The 24,252-nt window shown below is 49.6% G+C and overlaps 1 protein-coding gene across 4 annotated transcripts in view; it reads left to right on the top strand.

Moving 5' to 3' along the window:
* Nucleotides 1-24,252, top strand: part of UBA1 (ubiquitin like modifier activating enzyme 1) — a 363,931-nt gene that overhangs the window by 262,689 nt on the left and 76,990 nt on the right. For all 4 annotated transcript variants that reach the window (XM_085629693.1, XM_085629692.1, XM_085629695.1 and 1 more), the window contains exons 21-22: nt 2,979-3,067; nt 3,189-3,281. In XM_085629693.1, the coding sequence (XP_085485819.1) occupies nt 2,979-3,067; nt 3,189-3,281 (182 nt within the window). The remainder of the gene's footprint in view (nt 1-2,978; nt 3,068-3,188; nt 3,282-24,252) is intronic.

Raw genomic sequence — 24,252 nt, 5'->3', positions numbered from 1 at the left:
GGGAGGGGTCTTCACTCAACCTGTCAACGTTTCTCCATCATGCATGAAGATTGAGCGGCGACAGTTGACAGCTTTTGACCCTCTGCCCCAAATCTGCATTGTTCACTTGGGAGCCAGACGTCCTGCCACCAAGACTTTATACACCTGCCGTTGAAGAAAGTCGGTGACGAGGTGTGCAGAAAAACAGGTTGACCCTCTTCTGCTCCCCCCTCTCATGTCTTCCTCTTCATAATTTATTTTGTCCAGCAGAGCTCTGCTTTGGGCATCCTAAAGGGCTATCTGCCATCCCCACCTTTCTGCGATTGCCTGATCAGCCATCCCTCTTTAAATCCCCTGTTGTATATAGTTTCTTAAAAGGTTTCTAACACGTTCCCATCTTCACCCTTCATCATGCTTCAGTGGGACCTTAATCTGGTCTTAACTTTTCTGATGTGCGCTCCCTTTGAGCAATTGCACCATTTTCCTCTCAAGCCCCTCACCATCAAGACTACCTTCCTGCTGGCATTAACATCTACCCAGAGAGTCTGAGCTTCAGGCTTTGCCATCTAAGCCTCCGTACCTGAACATCTACCCAGACAAGCTGGTTCTTCGCACTAGAGCCTCCTTTCTGCAGAAAGTCTTCACTCACTTTCATGTTGGCCAGTCCATTACCCCACCTTTTTATGCTTGCCACATCCCTCTGAGGAAGAGGAGCGACTCCATTGACTTGACCCAAAAAGAGCATTGTCGTTCTGCCTTAACGGCACAAAAGGGTTCCAGTTGTACGACCAACACTTCGTAGTGTATGTCAGAGCAAAGGCTGTGCAGAAGCAGAGCATCTCGCAATGGATTGTGCTCTGCATTAAGATCAGCTATGCATTGGCCAAGAAGCAAACATGTGATAGATTGCATGCTCATTCTACCAGAACCAAGGCTGCGACGACTGCATAAGCACGAGCAGTCCCAGACCTGGACATCTGCCTGGCAGCAACGTGTGCTTCTACACACGTTCACAAAAAACGACTGCCTATATAGGCACTCCGCACGTCACTACCTAGTAGGAGTACTGATCACGAAAAATTTCCGGATACACTCTGACAGCTGGTGATAATTCTGAAAGTAAGGAGTATGCTTCTAGGTGGCATTGGGTGCCTTGTTTTCAAGGGGAGATATCCAGCCAGAACAAACACTGTAGGTTCGGGCAAGGAGGTTCCTGGAGGCGACCACTGGTTGGAGAGGTGTTGGGATGCTAGGGGTTGCCTGGACACCGTCGATTGGGCCATCCAAGGCCGTGGGGCATCAGGTGCAGGGGTGTCTTTAGGCGTCTGGTTTCCATACCAGCTCCGGTCACAGTCGGGGTAACCCTCTAGATAGAGGCTACAGGCATCGTGGGGAGGTTTGAGGTACGTCCGGATCACTGGGTAGACCACCTCGAGGTGTTGGGCCACTCGAACTCTGGCCAAGGGTATCTGGTGCCGAGTGGTGCAGACTTTTATATTCCGCCGGAGCCAGAGTCTGGTTCTTGAGCAAGTCCAATGCTCATGGGAGACATGTCATTGTATGGAAGATAGGGCAGGTCCTCTGAGTTCTGACACTCCAGGATTCTGCTGGAGCAGGTTGTGGTCGGGACCGGCCGGTAGGGCTGGGGCCAAAGCAGTTGGTGTCCTCCTCCTCCTCTTCCTTCAACACGGCTCTTCGGTCCTCCTTCTTGCTTGTCTGAAGAGGCAAGGTTTGGAGTTGCCCCTAAATACTAGATTTATTGGTGTTAAAGGTAGGTACAGGTCGGGACAAATGCGTCCCTCCCTTGGGGTGGGTACACCCCCCTATTATGCCACCCTCCAGTGGGAGAGGGGGCCATAAGCCTCACTCTGGCTGGGTCTACCCATCTTCAAGATAGCGGGGACTGAGAGTTGTGCTTTGCCTTTCCTCCCCCACCTGAGGGGTGGGATTGGCAAAGGTGGGCACACCTTTCCTCCTATCTTGATTTTCCCACCGATTCTCCCTCCTAAAGTGGGTGTTTGAACCTGTGGGGGCCAGTTGCTGTGAGCAGCAAATGGCTGGGTCGGCTCACAAAGGCGGCAAGCCTTTGAAGCTTCCCCTTCGTGGACCCTGCCCATCCTAGGGCAGGAGGCTTGGCACCTCTACCCAGGATGTGCTTTGTTTCAGGACCCAGAGAGTGGTAGGCTCTCGACACATGTCTGGGGTCGCAGCTGGTGAGCAGCCAATCAGCCACTACATGAAGGTTGGTTAGTTTTTCAGGGGGCATCTCTTAAGTTGCCTTCTGAGTACATTTGGCGTTAAATCCCACACTGGCATCAGTGTGGGTTTAATATGCCTAGAAGTTTGTTACCAAACTTCCCAGAACTCAGTAAGGCGATTATGGGGGGGGTGTATCTCCTATAAGTGTGGCACACTAGGTGCTGCAGTCCTTAGAGGCCTTCCCTGGTCACAGTGCCCTTGATACCTATTGTACCTTTTACAAGCGACTTGCATGTGGCCAGAGAGGTGCCAATTGGGGTTGCAAAGGTATGGTTTTAGGGAAAGAACATAGGCCCTGGGTACCTGGTTGGCAGGAATCCTGGGCACACTTAGTCAAAGAGCATCAACACCAGGCAAAAAGTGGGGGGCAACCATGCAAGATGGTGCAATTTGCTACCCTGTGTAGACTTGTCAACGCTAGGGAATGAGGCACATCCTATTGTGTTCTGCTGACTCAGTCCCCTGGTGCCTTTTAATGAAGCCCTTTGAGGCATCTTGTGGGCCTGGCCCAATCCCTGCGCTGGTCCTCCTGGAAATTGCCAAATTATAGTGAGTATTGTCAACAGTGCGCAACTTTTTATTTACAAGTTAGAGAACTAGTAAACTTCAACTGAAAGTGTATTGTTGAGCATATCCTCTCTTCTCTGAATCTTTTTAATTGAAAGATGTGCATACATTTTTAGCTTGGGATTAGCTGAAAAGGTTGGCTTATTCCTGTATATTTTTTTTTTTTTTGCCAGATGACAGTCGATTGGAAGAGCTGAAGAACTTGCTCCCTAAACCAGACAAGTTGACGCCCTTCAAAATGTTTCCCATCGAGTTTGAAAAGGTGATGTAGTTTACTATACATGGGTGGTGCCTGAAAGTGAGTCAAGTGCTATATTTTTCAGTTGTGGGTCATTGGTACCTGCCAATTAAACACTCAATGTCACTTTTTCTATTTGCACTAGGATGATGACGCCAACTTCCACATGGATTTCATTGTTGCTGCCTCCAACCTGCGTGCTGAGAACTATGACATTCCTGCAGCAGATCGGCACAAGGTAAAGGGATGTGCAAAAGTTATTACCACTGCACTAGAGAACAAGCATTTACAATGCAATGGTCTCGGCATTGGTAAAGTTAGAGCTATTGGCATTGCTCATGACATTATTTTTGTTTGTTTTTGTTTTTAAAACATTTAGAGAAACGGCATTGTTATTTACAATGTCAATAGCTTAATCTCTCTCATACAAAACATTTGCAATGTAGGATATTTTGCCATTCATGTTTGAACTGCTGTTGTGGAAAAAGGGAGAAGTGCTGATGACAGAAACTCCATGACTCAGAGACAATTGGCTTGTGCTTCCACATTGTATCGTATTTTGAACATTCTGTGATTAGAAACATATCCCACTTTGTGAGTATATTTTAATGTCAATAACTCATTATAACCTTAAATAATCATGTGTATCCATTGGTTGATTAAACTGGGCAGTGAAATGTCAAACAAATACAAACAATTGGGATGTTTGCGCATTCCGGCCACACCTCTTGCTCCGCCCACTGATCCGATCCTTGGGTTATTCCCGCCCTCTGATTCTCCGCCTACAGTTCCCCTACTTTTTTCCCCCCACTTCGACCATTGGGTTAAGTTAACACCTTGACATCTAAGCCACGTCCTATAAGCACAAGTAAAAAAGGCTGCCTGAGATACCAAAAATGGAGTGTAGTTGCTGCCACTAAAGATGCACCCTATTTTGCGGATTTCTGTTTCACTGGCTGCCTGAGTTGTGAAGGAAGCCACACAAAATGTTTTGCCTGGTCGGTGTGCACATGTGGCTGTGGTGTGAGAGACAAACCTGTTTTCTGCACTCGTCTAGACAAAGTCTGCATGAAACACGAAGCATGACCAAAGGAGTCTGTCCCAGGTTTGAAATCACCCCACCACCACCCCCTCCTAGAAGCGCATCTGGCCCTTTTCCCATTTACAATGCAATGGTCTCGGCAATATTATAGGTAGAGCTATTGGTATTGCTCATTATTTTTTTATCATTTTTGTATCCCTAAATAAATGGCATTGTCATTTCTATTGGCATTAGCTTTTTTGTTGCATATGTGATACCTATTGCATTAGCAGAGAGAGAGTGAGGTAGTGAGATAGAGAGAGTGAGGTAGTGAAAGAGTGAGGTAGTGAGGGAGAGGGATGTTGTGAGGTAGTGATATATAAGCATAGAGTGATGTTGTGATGTAGTGAGATAGAGAGAGAGGTGGTGAAAGAGAGTGAAAGTGAGTTAGTGAGATAGAAAGAGTGAGGTAGTGAGATAGAGTGTGTGGCTCATCGATTACAATATAATATACTTTAATGAACTCGAGTGCAACTCGCCCCACCCCCGACGCCATAACCACACTCTTAAACCATCTACCTTACCGAAGCACATGTATCACATTGAAATGCCTTTTACAAATGCCTCAGCCTTTCTGCTCCAAGCTCGACAGACGATCCCCTGCCCCCGCGTGTGCAACAATCACTCATTTAGCCCCCAACTAGCCTGCCGCTTCCATCCAACGGAAGGGGGGGGGTGGGAGCTTTGTGAACACAGACAGTGGGTGGGGGTGGGAGCAAAGCAACAGAAATGTAAACAAGCACAGCACGCGAAAGTGAAAGCGACCGCATTTGGACCAAAAATACACACACTTCAATAAAATATGTATTGCTATCCATAAAAGGCTGGATGGTCTGGGTACACTCAATTACGGAAGGGAGGGCGGTCAAGGGATAAACGGTAAGAAAGGGACTGCAGCCAGGGGATAAAATGCAAGAAAGGGAGGGCGGGAGATAGTTAAAAGGGAAGGAAGGCGAGTTGGAAAAAACTCATTATGGAGCGACATCACACTAGCACCCTATGCTCCCCCGTTACCTTCTGCGCATGACCCAGGCCAATGCTCACCTCAACCTCGCCTTTGTCGCCGCCTGCCTTTTCATGGTGGTGTCCGTAGGCAGCTGGGCACTGCCTCCTTTCCAGATCGCGGGAGTTCTCTCAGCACTACATCCCCTGAATCGAGGTTGCCGAGTCGATAACATGCCCGGGCATGTCCTGCAGACGTTCATTTAAGGGCCGTATGGGCGCTTTTCGTGGCAGCCACAGACTGGCCTGCTGAGGGGTTTGCGAGTCACTCGGCCTCCCCTTGCGGATGCCGTGGCTACATACTGCAGGCCGCCGGGTAAAGTGATTTAGGAAGCATGCCTTATGGTAATAATACCCACGTTGTTCAAGTCTGTGCAAACTGGAGCAGGAAACAATAGTCTTTGTTGTTAGCGTTGTGAAAGTGAAAGAAACTAAGTATTAAATGTAATGCATCTCTCTTCCAAATATATTACTGCCATTGACTTTAAGGAAATACATCTCAATTGGATACATATATTTTTTCAGGCGGTTTGATCTGATGTGAGGCAATTGTTTTTTTAAGGCTTCTTTCAAGCGGCAGGACTTTCAAGTCCTCTTTCTGGGCCCCGCAGTTATACATTGTAAACTAACCTGACAAAGCAGGGGAGCGAGTCCGAGGCAGTCTGGGAGCTACGGGTCGCTCGCGATCGACCTTTTGGAGGTTCCTGTTTTAAAGTGACATCACGGACATGGCTCAGTGAGTTAAAGGCTTGCTGTTGGTAAATGGCAGTTCAAACTAAGCCTTTTAACACGTGTTTTAGTTGCGGCGTACAAATACAGTACGAAGCGCTAGATTATTTTCTTTCTTACTTTTCTCCGAGCATTAACAAGGGATTTTAGCATAGCCAGGCGCACATGGAAATGGTTCCCACACCAGTCTTGGGGCTAATGTTCCCACACTGCTGGGGCTGCAGCAGCAACTGTGTTGCACGGATTTACAATGCTATCAGCTTGCAGTAGCAAGTACGTGCTGAATGTGTCAGCCTACACCGGCGGGAAGCGAGTGACCCGGGGCACCGCATGGGTGGGAACAGCAAGGAGATAAAAACGTGCCTCTTTTTTAATGTACAGGTAATGAGTTTCTTCCCTCCAGAAATTAATGCCAGCATATTTTATAGCGTATGTACGTGCATTAAGTCACGGTGTGCAGTTCGCGGTGTACCTTCAGTTTTGATAGAAACAAAAGTGGGAGCGAGACGGGGCACACACACACCCTTCCCCCCCCCCCCCCCACACACACACACACACACGCACGCGCCCCCACACTCGGCACTTTTTCCTTGCTGCTTCTTGTCACAGTGCCTTATGCAGCCCCTCCGGGACAATAGGCGGTGACCAGACATTTCGCCTTTGAGACAATGGTGCCCTTTGCTGGCTGACAGGCCTCTCAAGACGGCCTTTCTGTTCGAGAGATAAACCGTTGCGTTATCTGCGCGGGACAAGGCTGCGTGAAGTGGTAGCGTCCCTAGCGCCGATATCAAGCAGTCCAGCACCCTGGCTGTAAAGCAGGGGATGGCCTCGAGGGTCCGCGGGGTGGGAGCTGCAGACCCCACCAGAGGGGCGGCAGCTGGATAAAGAGTCGCTGGAGCCCTTCATGGGAGGTCCGGCAGGGCAGGGACGCTGCTGTCTGTGGCAGATGTTAGCCTGGCAGATGTTGCTTGGACCCGAGATTTATCTCTGGGGCGCTCCTCGGGCAGAAGGGCCCACAGGTCAACAGGACGGGTTCGACTTAAAGTGTCAATGTCCCGGGGTAAGGCGAGGTCACCGCGTGCGTCGTGGGCAACCAGTGAAAGCTCGGTGTCCCAAGCATCGGGTTTTAACCATGGACCAGCGGACCCCAGTTTACACAATGACAATATTGTCTGTCACTGTACTGTGCCCCGAGGCTCCGCTCTGCCCATACCACTGTTTAATTGGTAGATGCGTCCTTTGTGTCACGTGCTGGCGCAGCATTTACAGCCACATGTACTGACAGTACACAACTCTAGATCATTTTGGTAAATAAATTGGAGCGCAGCCTAATATCAGAACATGCTTAACTGCATGAGAGAGGGCTTCCTTGGCCTTACAGGAGCAACAAGGCAGAGCAAAAGGCACACCACCGCCTTTCTCGGAGGCAGCAGAAATGCCTCGGAGAAAGGGAGCGTCGTTTTCGGATTCGGGGGCGTGTTTTGCTGTTGTCTCCTCCCTGAGACTTTTCGCAAAAAACACGCCCCCCGATCCGAAAAGGACGGGGCATGATTGGAGTGACGGGACCTCTTCTCCAATGGCTGGCCAGCATTTACGAGGCCAGCCAATGGAGAACAGGGGAGAAGAGGGGCGGGTTCAAGCCCCTCTTCTCCCAAGTCATTATCTCTCGCGAGCGAGACTGCGCAAGCGCAGCCTTCGCTAGCCGAGACCTAAAAATGGTTTGCCATAGAGCATCTAAAAGGTATTAGTTGGGGCATCAGAACTTGAAAAACCCAATTGTTTTGTGTGATTAACCTTCTCGCGGCAAAACTGGACAGTGAGTGATTTAAACTAATTTGTGACAGCAAATGCACACAACATATCGGCCTAAAGCTGTCTCAGATAGCAGGGATAGTGCTGAAGTGAATGGTACTAGCCATAATGTTTTAACTGAGCTGTGTTTAGCAGTCACCATCCACAGTCTGACTCGTACGTTTAAGAAGCTGTTTTTGTGGAACTGGTCAGCCTCACCAGATAGACATGTTTTGACAGTTAATATTTCTCTGCTGTTGACAAGTGGGTTCCAGTCACTTTATCCCTCTCGATTAGTCCGGTTCTCTTCCAGGGGATACTCATCAAAGTCATAAGCACTGAATAGAATAGTCCCTCCCATGTGCGGGGACCCCGGAGCAATAGCCAGTAATATACATCTCTCTCTATATCGATCTATCGCTATATATATATATATATATATATATATATATATATATATATATATATATATATATATATATATATATATATATATATATATATATATATATATATATATATATATATATATATATATATATATATACACACACACACACACACAGCCTGAAAATTGCATTGTAAGTCTTTTACATTTGAGAAAATAAAGGCATATAATTCATGATATACTTATGATACATATAAAGAAAACTGCTTTGAGTTTGCTTTAAAACAAGATCATAGAGACAGATTAGCCTAGATAGGCTGCACATAGAAACAATTGGAAAACTGGCGCCATGCCTTTAAGACATCCGGGAACCCCCCAGGCTCCCATCATGCACCACAGGTGACAGGTCAGTTCTTTTTTCCAGCTTCTTCTGCGAGAATCCTGGAGCATTGAGCTCGCCAGTTAGTGATTTTTATCACTATTTTTCTGGTTTAAAGTGAACTTTTTTTAGTTTCACTCAACGTCTTTAGTATTTAGCTTAGTAATTCTGTTGATTTTTATGACTTTTGGCTATTTTTTCGTGTCATAATGCCGGCCTTATTTAATAAGTGCCTGGCGAAAAAAGATGGCGAAGTCAGACCCTCGCTCGGTCTGTATTGCTTGTCTTTCTTCATCTCACAAGCCAGACCAGTGTTACCACTGCATGAAGTTTTCAAAAAGAACCCTTAGGGGAAGGGAGAATATTAAGCTGCACTCCATGCAGGAGAGAGGAAAAGAAACAGCAAGTGGGCGAGAAGAACATCCCTCTAAGAAGCCCTCCTCTCAACCAAGGCTGGAATGTAAAGAGAAAGGTGAGAAAAGAAAACCTCGGTCTCACACGCCGTCGAGGGACAGATCAACATCCAAAATACCTTGGTGTTCCAAGTAAGCGTCAATCGACGTCGAGGCGTCCTTCGCCATCGAAGCAACCGACTTCAGGTGAGAAGACCCATAAGAAGTTGACACCAACGCGTAGGCGGTCCAGGTCTGGCTCACCTACTACATCAAGAGGTCGTGGCTCGACGTCGACTTGCCAACGTCGAAGCCATGGCGACGTCGCGATCGACGTTGAGCCGAACATCGAGGGCATCGGCGCCGGTGAGGCAGTTGTTCGCCGTCGACGCACAGGCATTCGCCGTCGAGGCGCATGACGTCGACACATCCATCGCCAAGGGGATCGATGTCTAGGAGATCAGTTTATGCATCTGTTGCCAAGGGCATTGACGTCTAGGAGGTTGCTGTCGAGGAGATAGACGTTGAGATCTCGAAAAACACCCTCTGTATCTAGGTCAAGAAGATCGCGATCTAGGTCGAGGAGATCAACGTCGAGGAGATCTCCCCCTGCAAAGAGACCTAGGGTGGCGCCGAGAGACCGCGGGACGCCCAGGTGGTGAAGTCAAGGAGTGCCTCTTCCTCCCCAGGACTTCAGATAGTGCAAGTCACTCCTGAACCCTCACCAGTGCCATCACCAGCAACGAATATCTCCCCGAGATGGCTAGGGAACATAAGAGAGTGGAAGTTTCGCAGGATTACAAGACTGCCACGCTCCTCTACAAGATCCAGATCTCCTATAATTCAGTCTGTACACATCTGAAAGACTTAAGCGACGAGCCACTCCACTTAGGTCCCCATCTTTGAGAGGGCGCTCATCACGTTCTCCTAGGAGTTGGGCATCCAGATCTCGCCACCGCTCTCCTAGAAAACGAAGCCTTAGATCTTCCTCGTGGTCTTCAGATTCCAAGCCGGATTACTCTTCTACTCTTTCTTCCTCTTCGAGTAGAATATCGCCCATTGATGATGTTCTGACCGTCAATGAGTGTAAAAGTGGCTCTGTATATACTGTTCCCAAATAGGTACAGTGTGTACAGTCCACAGCCCCCAGAAGTGGCAGAGGCTAAAGTTGGATATAACCTTACTCTCTAAAGTGGTAGCTTGGTCGACCAGTAAGTCAGTATCAGAGGGCAGTGTAAAGCATTTGTTGTACACACTGTCAGCAAATGGTCTCACACACTCAAGAACTGAACTCTAGGCCAATGGTTTGTATATACAAATATATGGTTGTTTTATTATAGAACCAACAATAGGTATCAAAATATACTTTCTCAGAATGAGATGCTTTAGTTAAATAATTTGCAATAGGCAATTGAATTTTGAATGCAATAGTTTGTTGCAATAGGCAACACAATTTCAAACACAATAATACATTGAGTTCAATGGGAATTTTAAGTTAAATGCAATAGATTACTTTCAGGATTACTTTTCTAACTCCAGGACTGGATCCTAGATTCAGTCCTGGGACCGTTCTTGGAAACAAGTGAGTAAATACGTTTTAGTTACTGTTGTGATTTTTAAGCAATATTTGGGTATTTTAAAAGTTTTTCTAATCAAATTGCCTATGTTATCCTACGGGAGAAAATTCACTTAGCAGGTAAGTGGGATTATGGTTACTTTTTCGGGTTCAGTGTTGGATCCTGGATCCAGCACTAGTATACCACCTGTAAGCAGTTGATAGAATGTGTTTAGGTTGTACAGGCGATTTTTAAATAATATTTGTAAGTTTGCAAAATCTACACTTTTCTGAAATTTCACAGAAAAAGTCAATGGTTTCCTATGGAAGAAAATTGAGTTCGTGGTAAGTATGGTTTGTAATTACTTTTCAGGGTCAGTGCTGGGCAACAAGATCCAGCACTGGGATCTCTCCTAATAGCAGGTGAGTATTTCCATTTTCGTTACTCTGTTGATTTTAGGTGAATATTTTAAAGTTTAGGAACTCCACACTTGGAAGAAATTTCAAGTGAAACCAGTCAATGTTACCCTATGGAAGAAAAGTGAGTTTTGCAGCGTGAATCTTTCTGGATTCACTATGCTGTGCATTATTCCGCGGTCTGGTGGTTGGGTCCAGATTCGTAGTCTTTCTTTTGTCGTTTGTGTTTTTTTTTATTTTTTTTGTAGCCCAGGTGGGCATCGACGTCCCACCATTTGGTGCACCTCTCGTGACGTCGTCCTGCTTCCTGCGGAAGTTCCACCTCGGGGCACCATCTTCAGATTCTTTTTTCCGCCGCTGGGTCTGGATCGTCACCGTGAAGCTCCAGAGTTTTTTGGCGAAGAAAGAAGAAAAAGCTTCATCAAAGAAGTTGAGGCAGACTACAGAAAGGAAGAGCAACAAGCCGGGTCGACTAAGGAGGAGAACCTCGACCTCGACCAACGGAGAATGCGCACTCAGGGACACTGAGCGCCGGAATGGATAAAACACCATTTAAATTCTGCCGTAACTGCCACCACAAATACGCGCAGAAGGACCAACATCCGGTCTGCAACCTTTGCCTGCCAGTTGACCACGAGAGCAAGGACTGCAACACCTGTTCGGCCTTCACACCGAAGACGCTCCAGGTGAGAGAGAGACAGAGGAGAGCCAACTACAACATGGAGGGCAACACTGTACGAACTGGGCCTCTCCACCGACGACTAAGACAACGTCGCCGAGGGACCTGATGACTTCACGGTCGCAGAGACCGATAAGAAAACGTCAGACAAGGTAGGAGAGTCGTCGAGCACGAAACCCTCGACAGGGCCCCGAAAAACAGAGTCAGACTCTCGAAAAACAGAGTCAAAGTCCTCAAAAGGAACACCGGCGCCGAAAATTTCGACGACCGAGTGGATCCAAGGACGAAAGGACCGGCGGATCCTTTGAGAAGGACTCCCAGGTGCCGAAGACCGCCGAAAGGCAAAGGTCGTCGAAGCAAGGCCAAGAAAGTGGGCGTTCAACTTTGAAAGATAGTCGCGTCGACACAAGCTCCATCAAAGACCGGCGCTCGACGTCGAACACGCCTCCGAAATGGAGAAGAAAAAGAGGAGGTTCTAAGCAGAGATGGAGAGCATCCTTCAAAGGAAAAGGGAGTTCGACGAGAAGATGAGAATTCACTATCCCAACGAAACCATCGTCTAGGTCGAGGAACAGGAGGAGTTCGACGCAGAAGAACAGTCGAAGACTCCCGGAGAGGAGGAAGAAGACTTTTACTATGAGGGTGAAGAATATGAGGAACAATCTAACTACGGCTCTGCGCCGTCGACGACTCAGGACCTGGAGTGGCAGGACCTCGACGCCGAAAATCCAGAAGAGCCTGTGGAGACTCACCCTTCGAGGCCTTCGCCGCCAGATGACATAGGGGCTTACAACATGGTAGTCAAAAACGCGGCTGCAGCTTTTGGTGTTAAACTGGAGGAAGAAAAGCCTAAAGCAGACTTTTTACTGGAGACACTGCTCCCTATCCAAACTAGGAGCCAGTTCCTCCCCATGCTCCAGAGTGTCATGAACCAGGGGAACGAGGCGTTCAAGGATCCAGCAACATGCAGGTCCATCACACCTAGGACGGAGAAAAAATATAAACACTCCTCCCAGGACCCTCCATACATAAAAGGATCCGTCACAGCAGATTCAATCATTGCATCTACTGCCAGGAAGAGGGCAAATGTCCCAGCAACCTCTGGACCACCTCCAGACAAGGAAAGCAGGAGGATGGACCTGACGGGGAGAAAAATAGAGAGAAACGCGGCAATGCACTGGTGCATGGCGAACTCCAATGCCCTACTGAACAGGCACCATTACCAACACTGGGAAGAAATGGGGGAACTGATGAAGCACCTCCCCGAGCAATACCAACAAAGGGCTGCGCACCTAGTGGAGGAAGGAAAGAATATAGCAAACTCTTGCCTTAAAACAGCGTTGGATGGAGCAGAAACATCAAGCAGGCTGATGGCAATTGGAATAACAGAAAGAAGGCAAGCCTGGCTCAGGATTTCAGGCTTCAAGCAAGAAGTTCAGAACAACATCCTGAACACCCCTTTCAACGGAGAGACGCTGTTCGGGGCACCGGTGGATGAAAAACTCACCCAGCTCAAAATGGAGAACGAAACAGCAAGGTCCTTGGGGGCCCTGCAATTCAGAGGAATGAGAAGAGGTACCCCAACACAGAGAGCTTACGGAAGAGGAGGAAACCAGACGGGAACGTCACACCAAACATTCCAGCAGGCTCATCAGGGCGACAATCACGGGCAGCAGGCCCAGCAGAAACAACACTGGCAATACCAGTCTCTGGGCCAGTCCTTTCGGAGCAGGGGGAACGGACGAGGCCAGAGACGCAGAGGGGGAGACCAACCCACCTCAAAGTGACTTCACACGGGAAAGAGTGCTCAACCACAAAAGCCCTCCGAGGGTTGAGCACAAAAGATCAAAGACGAGAGGGTTACACAAACCATACGCCAACATACATGCAACACCAGTAGGCGGCAGACTGAGACGTTTCCTTCAAGAATGGAAAAAGATAACCGACAAATGGATACTGAACATCATACAGTTCGGATACTGTATAGAGTTGGAAAGGAAACCACCAAACAGAAAAGCGAAGAGGAGGGAGCACTCAGGACAGGAGCTAGTGCAACTCATAGAAGAAGCACAAGAACTACTCCTAAAGGATGCCATAGAGCCAGTACCTTTCAAAGAAAGGAACAAGGGAGTGTACTCAAACTACTTCCTGGTACCAAAGGTGGACGGAACACTAAGGCCCATCCTGGATCTACGGTTCCTAAACAAGTACGTAAGGACGCAATAATTCAAAAGGACGTCCCTACAAGAGGTACTCCCGCAAATGAGAGACGGAGACTTCTGATGGATACATCTGCCAGTGGATTCCTCACCTTGTGAATATCCCCTGCGCCAGCAACATTCGGAAACTTTTGTAGCAGTCCGCGCCGATGAGGTCGAAGATGACGTCACAGAGGCACGGCTCCGCTCGCGACTCCGCTGACGTCACCGGCCCCATAAGAAGACCTCCTCGGCGTGATGACGTCAGTTCCCTTTTTTCCGCGCCGACGACGCCAACGGATTTCGGGAATCGTTACTGGTAGCTTTACCTGTTACTTTGTGTTTATTCTGAAGATTCTCTGTCTTTCTTCGAGAATGTCGACAAGGAAGTCTGGTTTTAAGCCTTGCCGTGAATGTGGCAAACACATGTCCATTACTGACCCGCATGACGATTGCGTTTGGTGTTTGTCCTCGGACCATGACGTTGGAGGTTGTTCGAGTTGCAGGAAAATGAGCTCGAAGGCTCTTAAGGAGAGAGAGGCAAAGCTCTTTATCGCCCGGATGAAGAAAAAGGAGAAAAGAGGTAGAAGAAGATCCAGGTCGAGGTCGGCTTCCAAGTCGACTTCGGGACATGCTTCAAAGAGCAAGAAGCATAAGAAAAAGAGGAGGCATTCGTCGCATCATAAGGCTTCGACGTCGAAGTCGAAATCGCCTGCTCGGTGTCGAAGGGAGTCAGTGTCTCCTTCTCCTGTCCCGGCTTCGCCTCCGGTTCCATCTTCTCCAGTGTCTTCGCCGGCTCCGGCTGAATCCCCGGTGCCGGCGTCCTCTCCGGCGCCGGTGCCATCTCCAGATCCTGCAAGTCCTCGGGCTCCGTCTCCGACTCCGGCCCAGGATGAGGATCGTCAGGCTCCGGGTGAGTCTGTGACGCTGCAAGTTCCACCGTCGGCGCCGGGAGGCCCGAGTCCGGTGTTACCTGACCAGTATCCGGCTTTCCCTAATCTAAGTCAGGACCCCTCGCATTATCTCAATGCAATGTACGGGGTGTTCTCTCGGGCCATGTATACCTCTGGTGCACCTATGGGTCCGATGGCTTTCAATCTGGGTGTGCCGCAGGTTTACCCTCAAGCACCATTTATGCCGTTCTTCCCAGCGACGCCGTCTTGGCAGATGCCGGCACCGAGAACATCGACGCCGCTTCCCTCTTCGCCGGCGCCGACTCGACCTCGTTCGACGCCGGCTGCTCCAGCTGATCCGCGTTCGACGCCACTGCCGGCGCCGGCGGATTCGATCACGGCGCCGCCGACGCCGCAGGTGCGGATACGTTCAAGAAGGGAGGCGCAGAGAGTGCTGGAGGAGAGACGCTTTCTGATGGATGAGGCTGAAGAGGGGGAATTGGTCTAATCTGATGAGGTGTTCGACGAATTGAAGGAGGCAAGTGGTCTGGATTTGTCTCCGGAGTGGGAGATCACACCGCCATCGGATGAACCCTCTAAAGACGCGGCACCCTATCATGCTGTAATTAGAAAGGCTGCAGAGTTGTTGGACCTTCAATTGCCATCTACTGAATTCAAGTCCAATATTTTGACTGAGGTGTTGCATTCTCCGACTGCGGTGTCAGAGCCTCTGTTGCCCTTTAATGAGGCAATTTTGGAACCTGTGTTGGATGTATGGCGCAAGCCTTTCTCAGCTCCTGCAGTCTCCAAGGTGGTTGCAAGAAGGTATAGGGTGGCTCCAGGGGATCCTGAATTTTTATCTTCACACCCTTCACCTGAAAGCCTAGTAGTTCAGGCGGCTTGTTCTGGACGGTCGAAAGGTGCATTTCCTCAAGTCCCAGGGGACAGGGAGGCAAAGAAGGTGGACCAATCGGCCAAGAAGGTCTTTTCATCAGCCAGTATGGCATTGAAATCTTCAAATGCGACTTGTTTGTTGGGGCGCTATATCCATGCGCTTATGGACTCTGCTAAAAAGTTGGCGCCAAAACTGTCAGAGGAGGATAGAGGAGGCTTCAATGAAGTGCTATCGGATGCCCAGGCGGCTGCTCGCCAGGTTATACAGAGTGGCCTGGATACAGCAGACTCAGTTGCCAGGGTCATGGGGTCTTCAGTTTCCACCAGGAGGGGTGCATGGCTTAAGTCCTCCGAGTTCTCTTAGGATGTCCAGACAACTTTGTTGGACTTACCTTTTGATGGGTCTGGTCTGTTCGGGAAGAAGGCTGATGCTGCTCTCGAGCGCTTCAAAGAGAGTAAGGCTACGGCTAGGTCGTTGGGCCTTCAATCCCAGCCGAGGGGTACTTTTAAGAGGTACAGAGGCTTTGGAAGGGCGAGTTTTCGTTCCTTCAGACCAACTCAGCAGCAGCAAGGCTCTCTGTCCAAGGGATATAGAGGACGACTTAGAGGTCGCTCACGTGGCCGTCAACTCTCCTCCTCCTCTTCCTCTTCCTCAGCCCCTCCCACCACCGCAAAACAGCCCTAGATTCGACATTCCGGATCATGCTGGTCCTGTGGGGGGCCGGCTTACCCATTTTCTGCAAGATTGGGAATCTGTAACTACAGATCTCTGGGTTCTAGATCTTGTAGAAAATGGGTATGCCCTTCCCTTTCGGGAATTCCCTCTAAATTATCCTCCTTGCCAAGGGGCTTGCTCGGAGGACCACCGTCTTCTCCTGCAGGAGGAAGTCCTGAAGTTGTTTCAGAAAGGTGCGATAGAGGTGGTCCCAGAGCAGGAGAGGGGTCAGGGATGCTACTCCCGGTATTTTCTGATTCCGAAAAAGGACGGCAGATTGCGTCCGATATTGGACCTCAGGATCTTGAATCTTTATCTGAAGCAAGAGAAGTTCAAGATGCTCACCCTTGCGCAGGTTCTTCAGGCGCTGAATCAGGAGGACTGGATGGTGTCGCTCGACTTATTTTTCACATCCCCATTCTGAAGTCGCACAGGAAGTATCTCCGGTTTACGGCAGGGTCGCAACATTATCAGTTTGCGGTCCTCCCGTTTGGTCTTACTTCGGCACCACGAGTCTTCACAAAGGTGATGGCGGTGGTGGCAGCCCATCTCAGAAGGTCGGGGATTTCGGTTTTCCCTTATTTAGACGACTGGCTGATCAAGGCGGAGTCGCCAGGGAAGGTGCTGCTCCATCTGCAGGATACAACTCAGCTGTTGTACAAATTGGGTTTTTCGATCAATGTGCCCAAATCTCACCTGGTGCCCTCTCAGCGCAACCTGTTCATAGGTGCGGTACTGGACACTACTGTGTGTCGAGCATTCCCTCCTCCTCAAAGGATTCTCGACATACAGGAAATGATTCCTTTATTTTTCAACGGAGCGGTCGTTCCAGTTCTGAAGGTCCTTCGCCTGCTCGGTCTGTTCGCCTCCTGCATCCTGTTGGTCAACCATGCACGCTGGCACATGAGGGCACTCCAGTGGTGCCTCCGCAAGCAGTGGTATCGGCACAGGGGAGATCTCAGGGAGTCTGTGAGGATCTCCAGAGAAGCTGCAGCGGATTTGTCTTGGTGGAGCGTGGAGGGCAATCTGTCCCAAGGAAAGCCCTTTCATCTACCTCCATCGGTGACCACGGTGATAACGGATGCATCCACTCTAGGGTGGGGTGCTCATCTGGGGGATCTGGAGATCAAAGGTATTTGGTCTCCAGAGGAAAGGTTGCTTCACATCAACCTTCTGGAGTTACGGGCGATACGTTTAGCACTCAAGGCCTTCCTTCCTTCCCTTCGCGTTCCGTCTGTTCAAGTCCTGACGGACAACACTACCGCAATGTGGTACATAAACAGGGAGGAGTGGGGTCTCTTTGTCTCTGCAGAGAGGCCCTGCGTCTATGGTCCTGGGCTCGGGACCATCAGATTTGTCTGATGGCAAATCATCTGGCCGGTGTTCTGAACGTGCGTGCGGACAGTCTCAGTCGGCAGTTTTCCGCCGACCACGAGTGGAGGCTCCATCCGGAGGTGGTTCGTCACGTCTTTCGGACGTGGGGACCTCCTCGGGTGGATCTGTTTGCCACCCGCGAGAACGCGCACTGTCCGTTGTTCTGCAGTCTCCAGTATCCGATGCAGGGAGCGTTGGGGGATGCGTTTTAGTTGAGTTGGGGCTCTCGACTCCTTTGCGCGTTTCCTCCCATACCCTTGATTCCTCGGGTTCTGAGGAAGATTCGCCAAGACCGGGCCCAAGTCATATTGATCGCCCCGGATTGGCCAAGAAGGGTGTGGTATACAGATCTTCTCCACCTCTCCTCGTGCCCTCCGCTCCGTCTCCCTCTGAGGGCAGACCTCCTCTCGCAGTCGAAGGGGCAGGTTCTACACCCCCACCTCCAGAGCTTACACCTTCATGCCTGGAGATTGAACGGGGCAACCTGAATTCTTTCTCTCTCCCTCCAGATGTGGTGGACGTTATTTTATCGGCCAGGCGACACTCCACCAAATCCATATACTCCTATAGATGGTCTAAATTCGTTCTCTGGTGCGGAGAGAGGTCAATTGATCCCTTGAAGGCTCGTTTGTCTAATATTTTACAGTTTGCCCTTTCTCTTGCTCAGCAAGGCTTTGCTGTGGCTACTGTAAAAGGATATTTATCGGCTTTGTCGGCTTTCCTATGCCTGCCGGATCAGCCGTCCTTATTTAAATCACCTATTGTACTTAGGTTTCTTAAGGGCCTCACGAATAAATTTCCTCCTACTCCCTTTATTGTACCTCAATGGGACTTAAACCTTGTACTGACTTACCTTATGCAAGGGCTCGAAGGGAGAACCCATAAGTGTCCCTTGAGACTGTTGTCTTTTAAGACAGTATTCCTCATTGCAATCACCTCGGCAAGGAGGGTAAGTGAGCTTCAAGCTCTTAGTTCAAAACCCCCATTCTTGACTGTGCATGCTGAACGAATGGTGCTCCGGACCAGGGCTGCGTTTTTGCCTAAAGTGGTAACTCCCTTCCATCTGGGGCAATCCATTACCCTTCCTTCCTTTTATCCTCCCCCTCACCCTTCCAAGGAGGAGGAGAGACTTCACCGTTTGGACCCTAAGAGGGCGGTGAGCTTTTACCTGGACAGGACAAAAGACTACAGGATTGATGACCAGCTCTTTGTGTGCTTTGCTGGCTGCAGAAAGGGTCGTGCGGTGCACAAGCGCACCCTGTCCAGATGGATTGTACTATGCATCAAGATCTGCTACTCCCTAGCTGGTAAGGAGCCTCCGGAGGGTTTGAGGGCTCATTTTACCAGGGCAAAGTCTTCTACGTCTGCTTTATCTAGGGGTGTTCCTGTGGAGGACATTTGTAGGGCGGCAACTTGGGCCTCCCTCCACACCTTTGCAAAACATTATTGCTTGGACACCGAGGTGAGGAGGGACGGACATTTTGCGCGATCCGTCCTTCAGGACTTTCTGGTATAGAAGGGTGGACACCCTCCTCCGGGAGTGGGGACTGCTGTGGAATCTATTCACAAGGTGAGGAATCCACTGGCAGATGTATCCATCAGAAGAACAAGTTACTTACCTTCGGTAACGCTTTTTCTGGTGGATACAGTATCTCCCTGTGGATTCCTCACTGACCCACCCGCCTCCCCGTTGTCCATCCTTCTATACCTGTAGTTCTATGCCTGTGATTCTATTGATGGTGTTTCAAATGTGTTTATCACTGTCAAAGGCATTTTGTTATTTCTTGTGCTTTGTTACTTATTTTCCACACTGTGTGTGTTGATATGCATATTGTGTACTGTGTATACTGTGTATATATATTGCTGTCAGTCCGTCCGTGTGCCTCGAAGGCACGGAAAAAAGGGGCGGAACTGACGTCATCACGCCGAGGAGGTCTTATGGGGCCGCTGACGTCAGCGGAGTCGCGAGCGGAGCCGTGCCTCTGTGACGTCGTCTTCGACCTCATCGGCGTGGACTGCTAAAAAGTTTCCGAATGTTGCTGGCGCAGGGGATATTCACAAGGTGAGGAATCCACAGGCAGATACTGTATCCACCAGAAAAAGCGTTACCGAAGGTAAGTAACTTGTTCTTCATGTCCATCGTGGATCTCAAAGATGCCTACCTGCACATCCCAATAAACAGGTGTGAGAAAGTGGCTCTGTATATACTGTTCCCTAATAGGTACAGGGTGTACAGAGTCCACAGTCCCCCAGAGGCTGATAGAGGTCAAAGTTAGGTATGACCTTACTCTCAAAAGTGGTAGCTTGGTCGAGCAGTAAGGCAGTACCAGAGGACAGTGTAAAGCATTTATTGTCCACACTCAGTCAGCAAATGGTTTCACACACTCAATAACTGAACTCTAGGCCAATGGTTTATATATATAAAATATATGCTTGTTTTATTTTTAGAACCACAAAGGGGGTAAAAATATACTTTCTCAGAATGAGAGGTTGAATATAAATACTTTTGTTTTAAGCAATAAATTTGTGTAAACAGTCACAGTTGGTTGCAATAAACAATCCTATTTTCTAAACATAACAATGCATTGAGCTCAATGGTAAATTCAGGTTATTTGTAATAAATTACTTTTCAGATTACTTTTGGAATTCCAGGTCTGGCTCCTAGATCCAGCCTTGGGTCAGTATTCAGAATCAAGTGATGAAAGTCGACTTAATAACTGTAATGATTTTTAAATAATATTTAGCTATTTCAAAAGTTAGCACTTAGAAAATATTTCAAAGAAAACATTCAATGGATCTCTATGGCAAGAAATTCAAATTGCAGGTAGAGTACTTTATCGTTACTTTAGTAATCCAGGACTGGGTACCTAGACCCAGGACTGGGGTCCTTATCAAAAACAGGTAAGTAATTTCGTTTGCAGAAATGGTACGATTTTAAAAGAATATTTCAAATTTGCAGAAATAGACAATTGGAAGAAATTTCACAGAAAAGCAGACAATGGTTTCCTATGGGAGAAAAATGAGTTAGAGGTAAGTATAGTTGTGAACACTTTTCAGGGTCAGGGCTGGGCACCAAGATCCAGCACTGGGAGCTCATCTAGGAGCAGGTGAGTAAATTCGTTTTTGTCACTTGGCTGATTTTTGGTGAATATTTGCAGTTTTGAAAAGTTCACACTTAGAAGATTTTTGAAGAAAAAGCCAGTCAATGTTACCCTATGAGGAAAATGAAGTTAGCGGTTTAAGGGTAAGTACTCGACTGGCAGAGTTGAAATTCCGGGCATGGACTCAGGGGTCCTCCAGTGTCAGGTAGGTACAGTTGGTTCACCCTCAGCGGTTTCAGGACGGCCGGGTGCAGAGAGGGTTAGGCCCAATGTTATCCTATGAGGGATAGGGGGGCCTTGGTTGGTGGCTGCTGTCTGGCAAGCCACGCGGCTGTGGGAGCTGGGCTCCTGGTCACTTACTCAGGGCAAGTGGGGAAGTAGATTAGTGTAGAGCGTGCACTGCCAGGGCCACTCGGGCGGCTGGGTGCAGGGTGCTTTTGAGCCTTCGGGCGCTCAATGGGAATGTTCCGGTTTGGAAAAAGGCTGCAGGCTCGGGGACGAGAATGTTTCAGGTGCCACCACCACTTCGAGAGGTATGTTGGGTAGTTGTAGGTTAGGTGGGTACCCCGGGATTGGGCACAGGGGGCCGCCGGGTGCAGGGGTGCCTTTTGACGTCGGGAATCTTACCCTCTGGTTGATCGCGGTTGGGGTGGCACTCGGTTCTGAGGCTGCAGGCTTCTTCCGGGATGTCGAGGGGGGTCCTTGGGTGCCGGACTCAGGGTCACAGTCGCCGTGGGGTCGTCCTCAGGGTCTTTGTCCACTCGGGCACTGGCCAGGCTTGGCTGGTGCAGTGTGTTGGGTCCGCGGTTCCGGGCTGCTGCCAGGGGTTAAAAATAGGTTTCTTGAGTAGAGCCTCTACTCATGGGAGTCCCAGGGGCTTAGAGCCAAAAGGTAGCCAGGTCCTCCGGGGTTGGTGAGGTTGCTGGCCACGAGAGATGCCGCGCTGGTGCAGGTTCGAGAGTCGACAGGCCGGTATGGCTGGGGCCAAAGCAGTTGGTGTCTTCTTCTCTTTTTAGCAGCTGCAGGGCAGGTCCTTGTTGTTCTTGCTCTTCTTGTAGTTTTCTATCTGGAATCCGAGGAAGGAAGGTTCAGGGTGCCCCTAAATACTAGATTTAGGGGCGTTACAGGTAGGTGAAGGCCAGGGACCAATGGGTCCTGGTCCTGGGGTGGGTACACCCCCTATCCTGCCTCTCTCCTGTGGGAGGGGGGCAGTAGCCTAATCCTGATAGGGTAGGGCCTCCCATCTTCAAGATGGCGAGAGCCCGGAGATGTGCTTCACCTCGCCTCCCCCACCTGAGGGGTGGGGTGGGCAGGCTGGCACATCCCCTGTCCTTGTATGGGGTTTCCGGCCAAGCTTCCCGCCAGAGTGGGGGGTTGCAGTGGGTTGGGGAAACTCCAAATGGCGGCCTGCCTTTGAAGCTTCCCTTTGCTCATCCTGGGGGAGGAGATTTCTCACCTCACCCAGGATGTGCATTGTTGCAGGCCCGGGAGAGCAGGGGTTCTCCCACCCAGGGGTCCAGCAACGTGTCTGCTGTGTGGCAGCCTGGGCAGCCTCAGAGCAGACGTGGATTGTAAGTTAGCTGTAAGGGGGGCATCTCTAAGATGCCCTCTGGGGTGCTTAGTACATTAAATCCTACACTGGCATCAGTGTGGGTTCAATGTGCTGAGAAGTTTGATACCAAACTTCCCAGTCTTCAGTGTTGCCAATATGGTGCTGTGGAGCTCGTGTTTGACAAGCTCTCAGCACCATGTACTCTTAAATGACAGCACTGCACTTACAGTGCCCAGGAATGGGCCCGGGTACTGTAGGGGCACAGGGCTCCTGCTCCTGTGCCCACACCATAGGAATAAGGCACCCAGCCAGAGGGGTGGCTGACATATGCCTTGGCAGTGTAGGTGATGGGCATGGTACACAGTGATGTGTGCCATGTCGACTCTTTGTTTTGTCCTGCACCCAGACACTCAGCCTGCAAAGGCAGTGTGTGTGTGTAAGGGTACAGGGCCTCTGAGTGTGGCACAATGAGTGCTGCAGCCCTTAGAGGCCTTCCCTGGCCACAAGGCCCTGGGTACCTAGGGTACCATTTACTAGGGGCTGACATGTGGCTAGGGTTTGCCAATTTGGAGTTTGTGTGGTTTAAGGAAGGAACGTAGGCCCTGGGCACCTGATTGGCAGGAACCCAGGGTACACTCAATCGAAGTACATTCAGCAATTTAGCAAAAAGTGGGGGCATACCATGCAAGAAAGATGGCACTTTCTCACAACAGGCAGCACAAAGGTCTGTTAAGGTTCGCCATTGGCAAGGAACACTACCAATTCACAACCTTGACATTCGGGCTAAAGTCCGCACCAAGGGTTTTCACAAAATGCCTGGCGGCAGTGGCAGCGTACCTGCAGAGGGAAGGGATTCTTGTATACCCTTACCTTGACGACTGGCTAATAAAGGCAAGTTCACGCGAAAAGTGCGAGGAACACGCACAGCGGGTCACGAACACACTAACGAAGCTGGGATTCTCAATACACTGGGGGAAATGTTCTATGGAACCAGAACAGGTGAAGATCTTTCTGGGGGCAAAGATCAACACCTTACAGAGAACAGTGATGCCCAGCGACAAGAGAACACTGACCCTGCTGAAGGAGACGCGCCTCTACCAGAAGGGGCAAGCTCTGACAGTGAGAACAGCGAGCAAGATCATGGGGATGATGGTGTCATGCATTCACCTAGTTCCCAATGTACGCCTACACATGAGGCCTTTGCAGGAATGGCTGCAACAGCAATGGTCACAGGCAAGTGGAAGTTGGGAGTATCTAGTGGTTGTAACGCACTCGGTGCAAGAAGAGAGAGCCTGGTGGAGCAGGGAGAACATAACTATAGGGAAGCCCTTGACACCACCAAACCCAACGGTGACCATCACCACAGACGCATCTCGGATAGGATGGGGAGCAAATATGAACAAGCTCAGAGTGAGGGGTCTGTGGACTCCAGCGGATGCGGTCAGACACATCAACTACCTGGAGTTGAAGACCGTATTCCTAGCCCTGAAAGCCTTCCAGAAAAAACTGTACAACCAGAAGGTGTGGATACAAACAGACAATACAACAACGATGTTCTACATCAACAAGCAGGGAGGAACAGTCATTTCCCCTGTCTAACCTGGCGCAGGAGATTTGGAGATGGGCCATCCCACTCAAAATAGACCTGCTGGCCATTCACCTACCGGGGAAGGACAATGTGGAAGCAGACTGGCTCAGCAGGCAGACTTCGGCGTCCCACGAGTGGGAGCTCAATGGACAGGAAACGCAAAGGCTATTCAGAAGGTGGGGTACACCGACAATAGACCTGTTTGCAACACACCAGAATGCAAAATGCCAAAGCTTCGCATCCAGACAACCAGAAAAACAATCTAAGGGGAATGCCCTATGGATAAGCTGGTCAAAAACATTTGCCTACGCTTTTCCACCAATACCACTGAAACACAGGCTACTCAACAAGTGCAGGACCAGCAACATGACGCTGATCCTAGTGGCACCACAGTGGGCAAGACAGACCTGGTACTCGCAAATAGTGGAGATGGCGCAGGGACCACCACACAAGTTCACCAAAAGAAAGGACTTACTCTCCA

The sequence above is a fragment of the Triturus cristatus genome, chromosome 10 (assembly GCF_964204655.1).
Source record: "Triturus cristatus chromosome 10, aTriCri1.1, whole genome shotgun sequence".
Taxonomy (NCBI): domain Eukaryota; kingdom Metazoa; phylum Chordata; class Amphibia; order Caudata; family Salamandridae; genus Triturus; species Triturus cristatus.
This window is presented reverse-complemented; position numbering and strand designations above follow the sequence as displayed.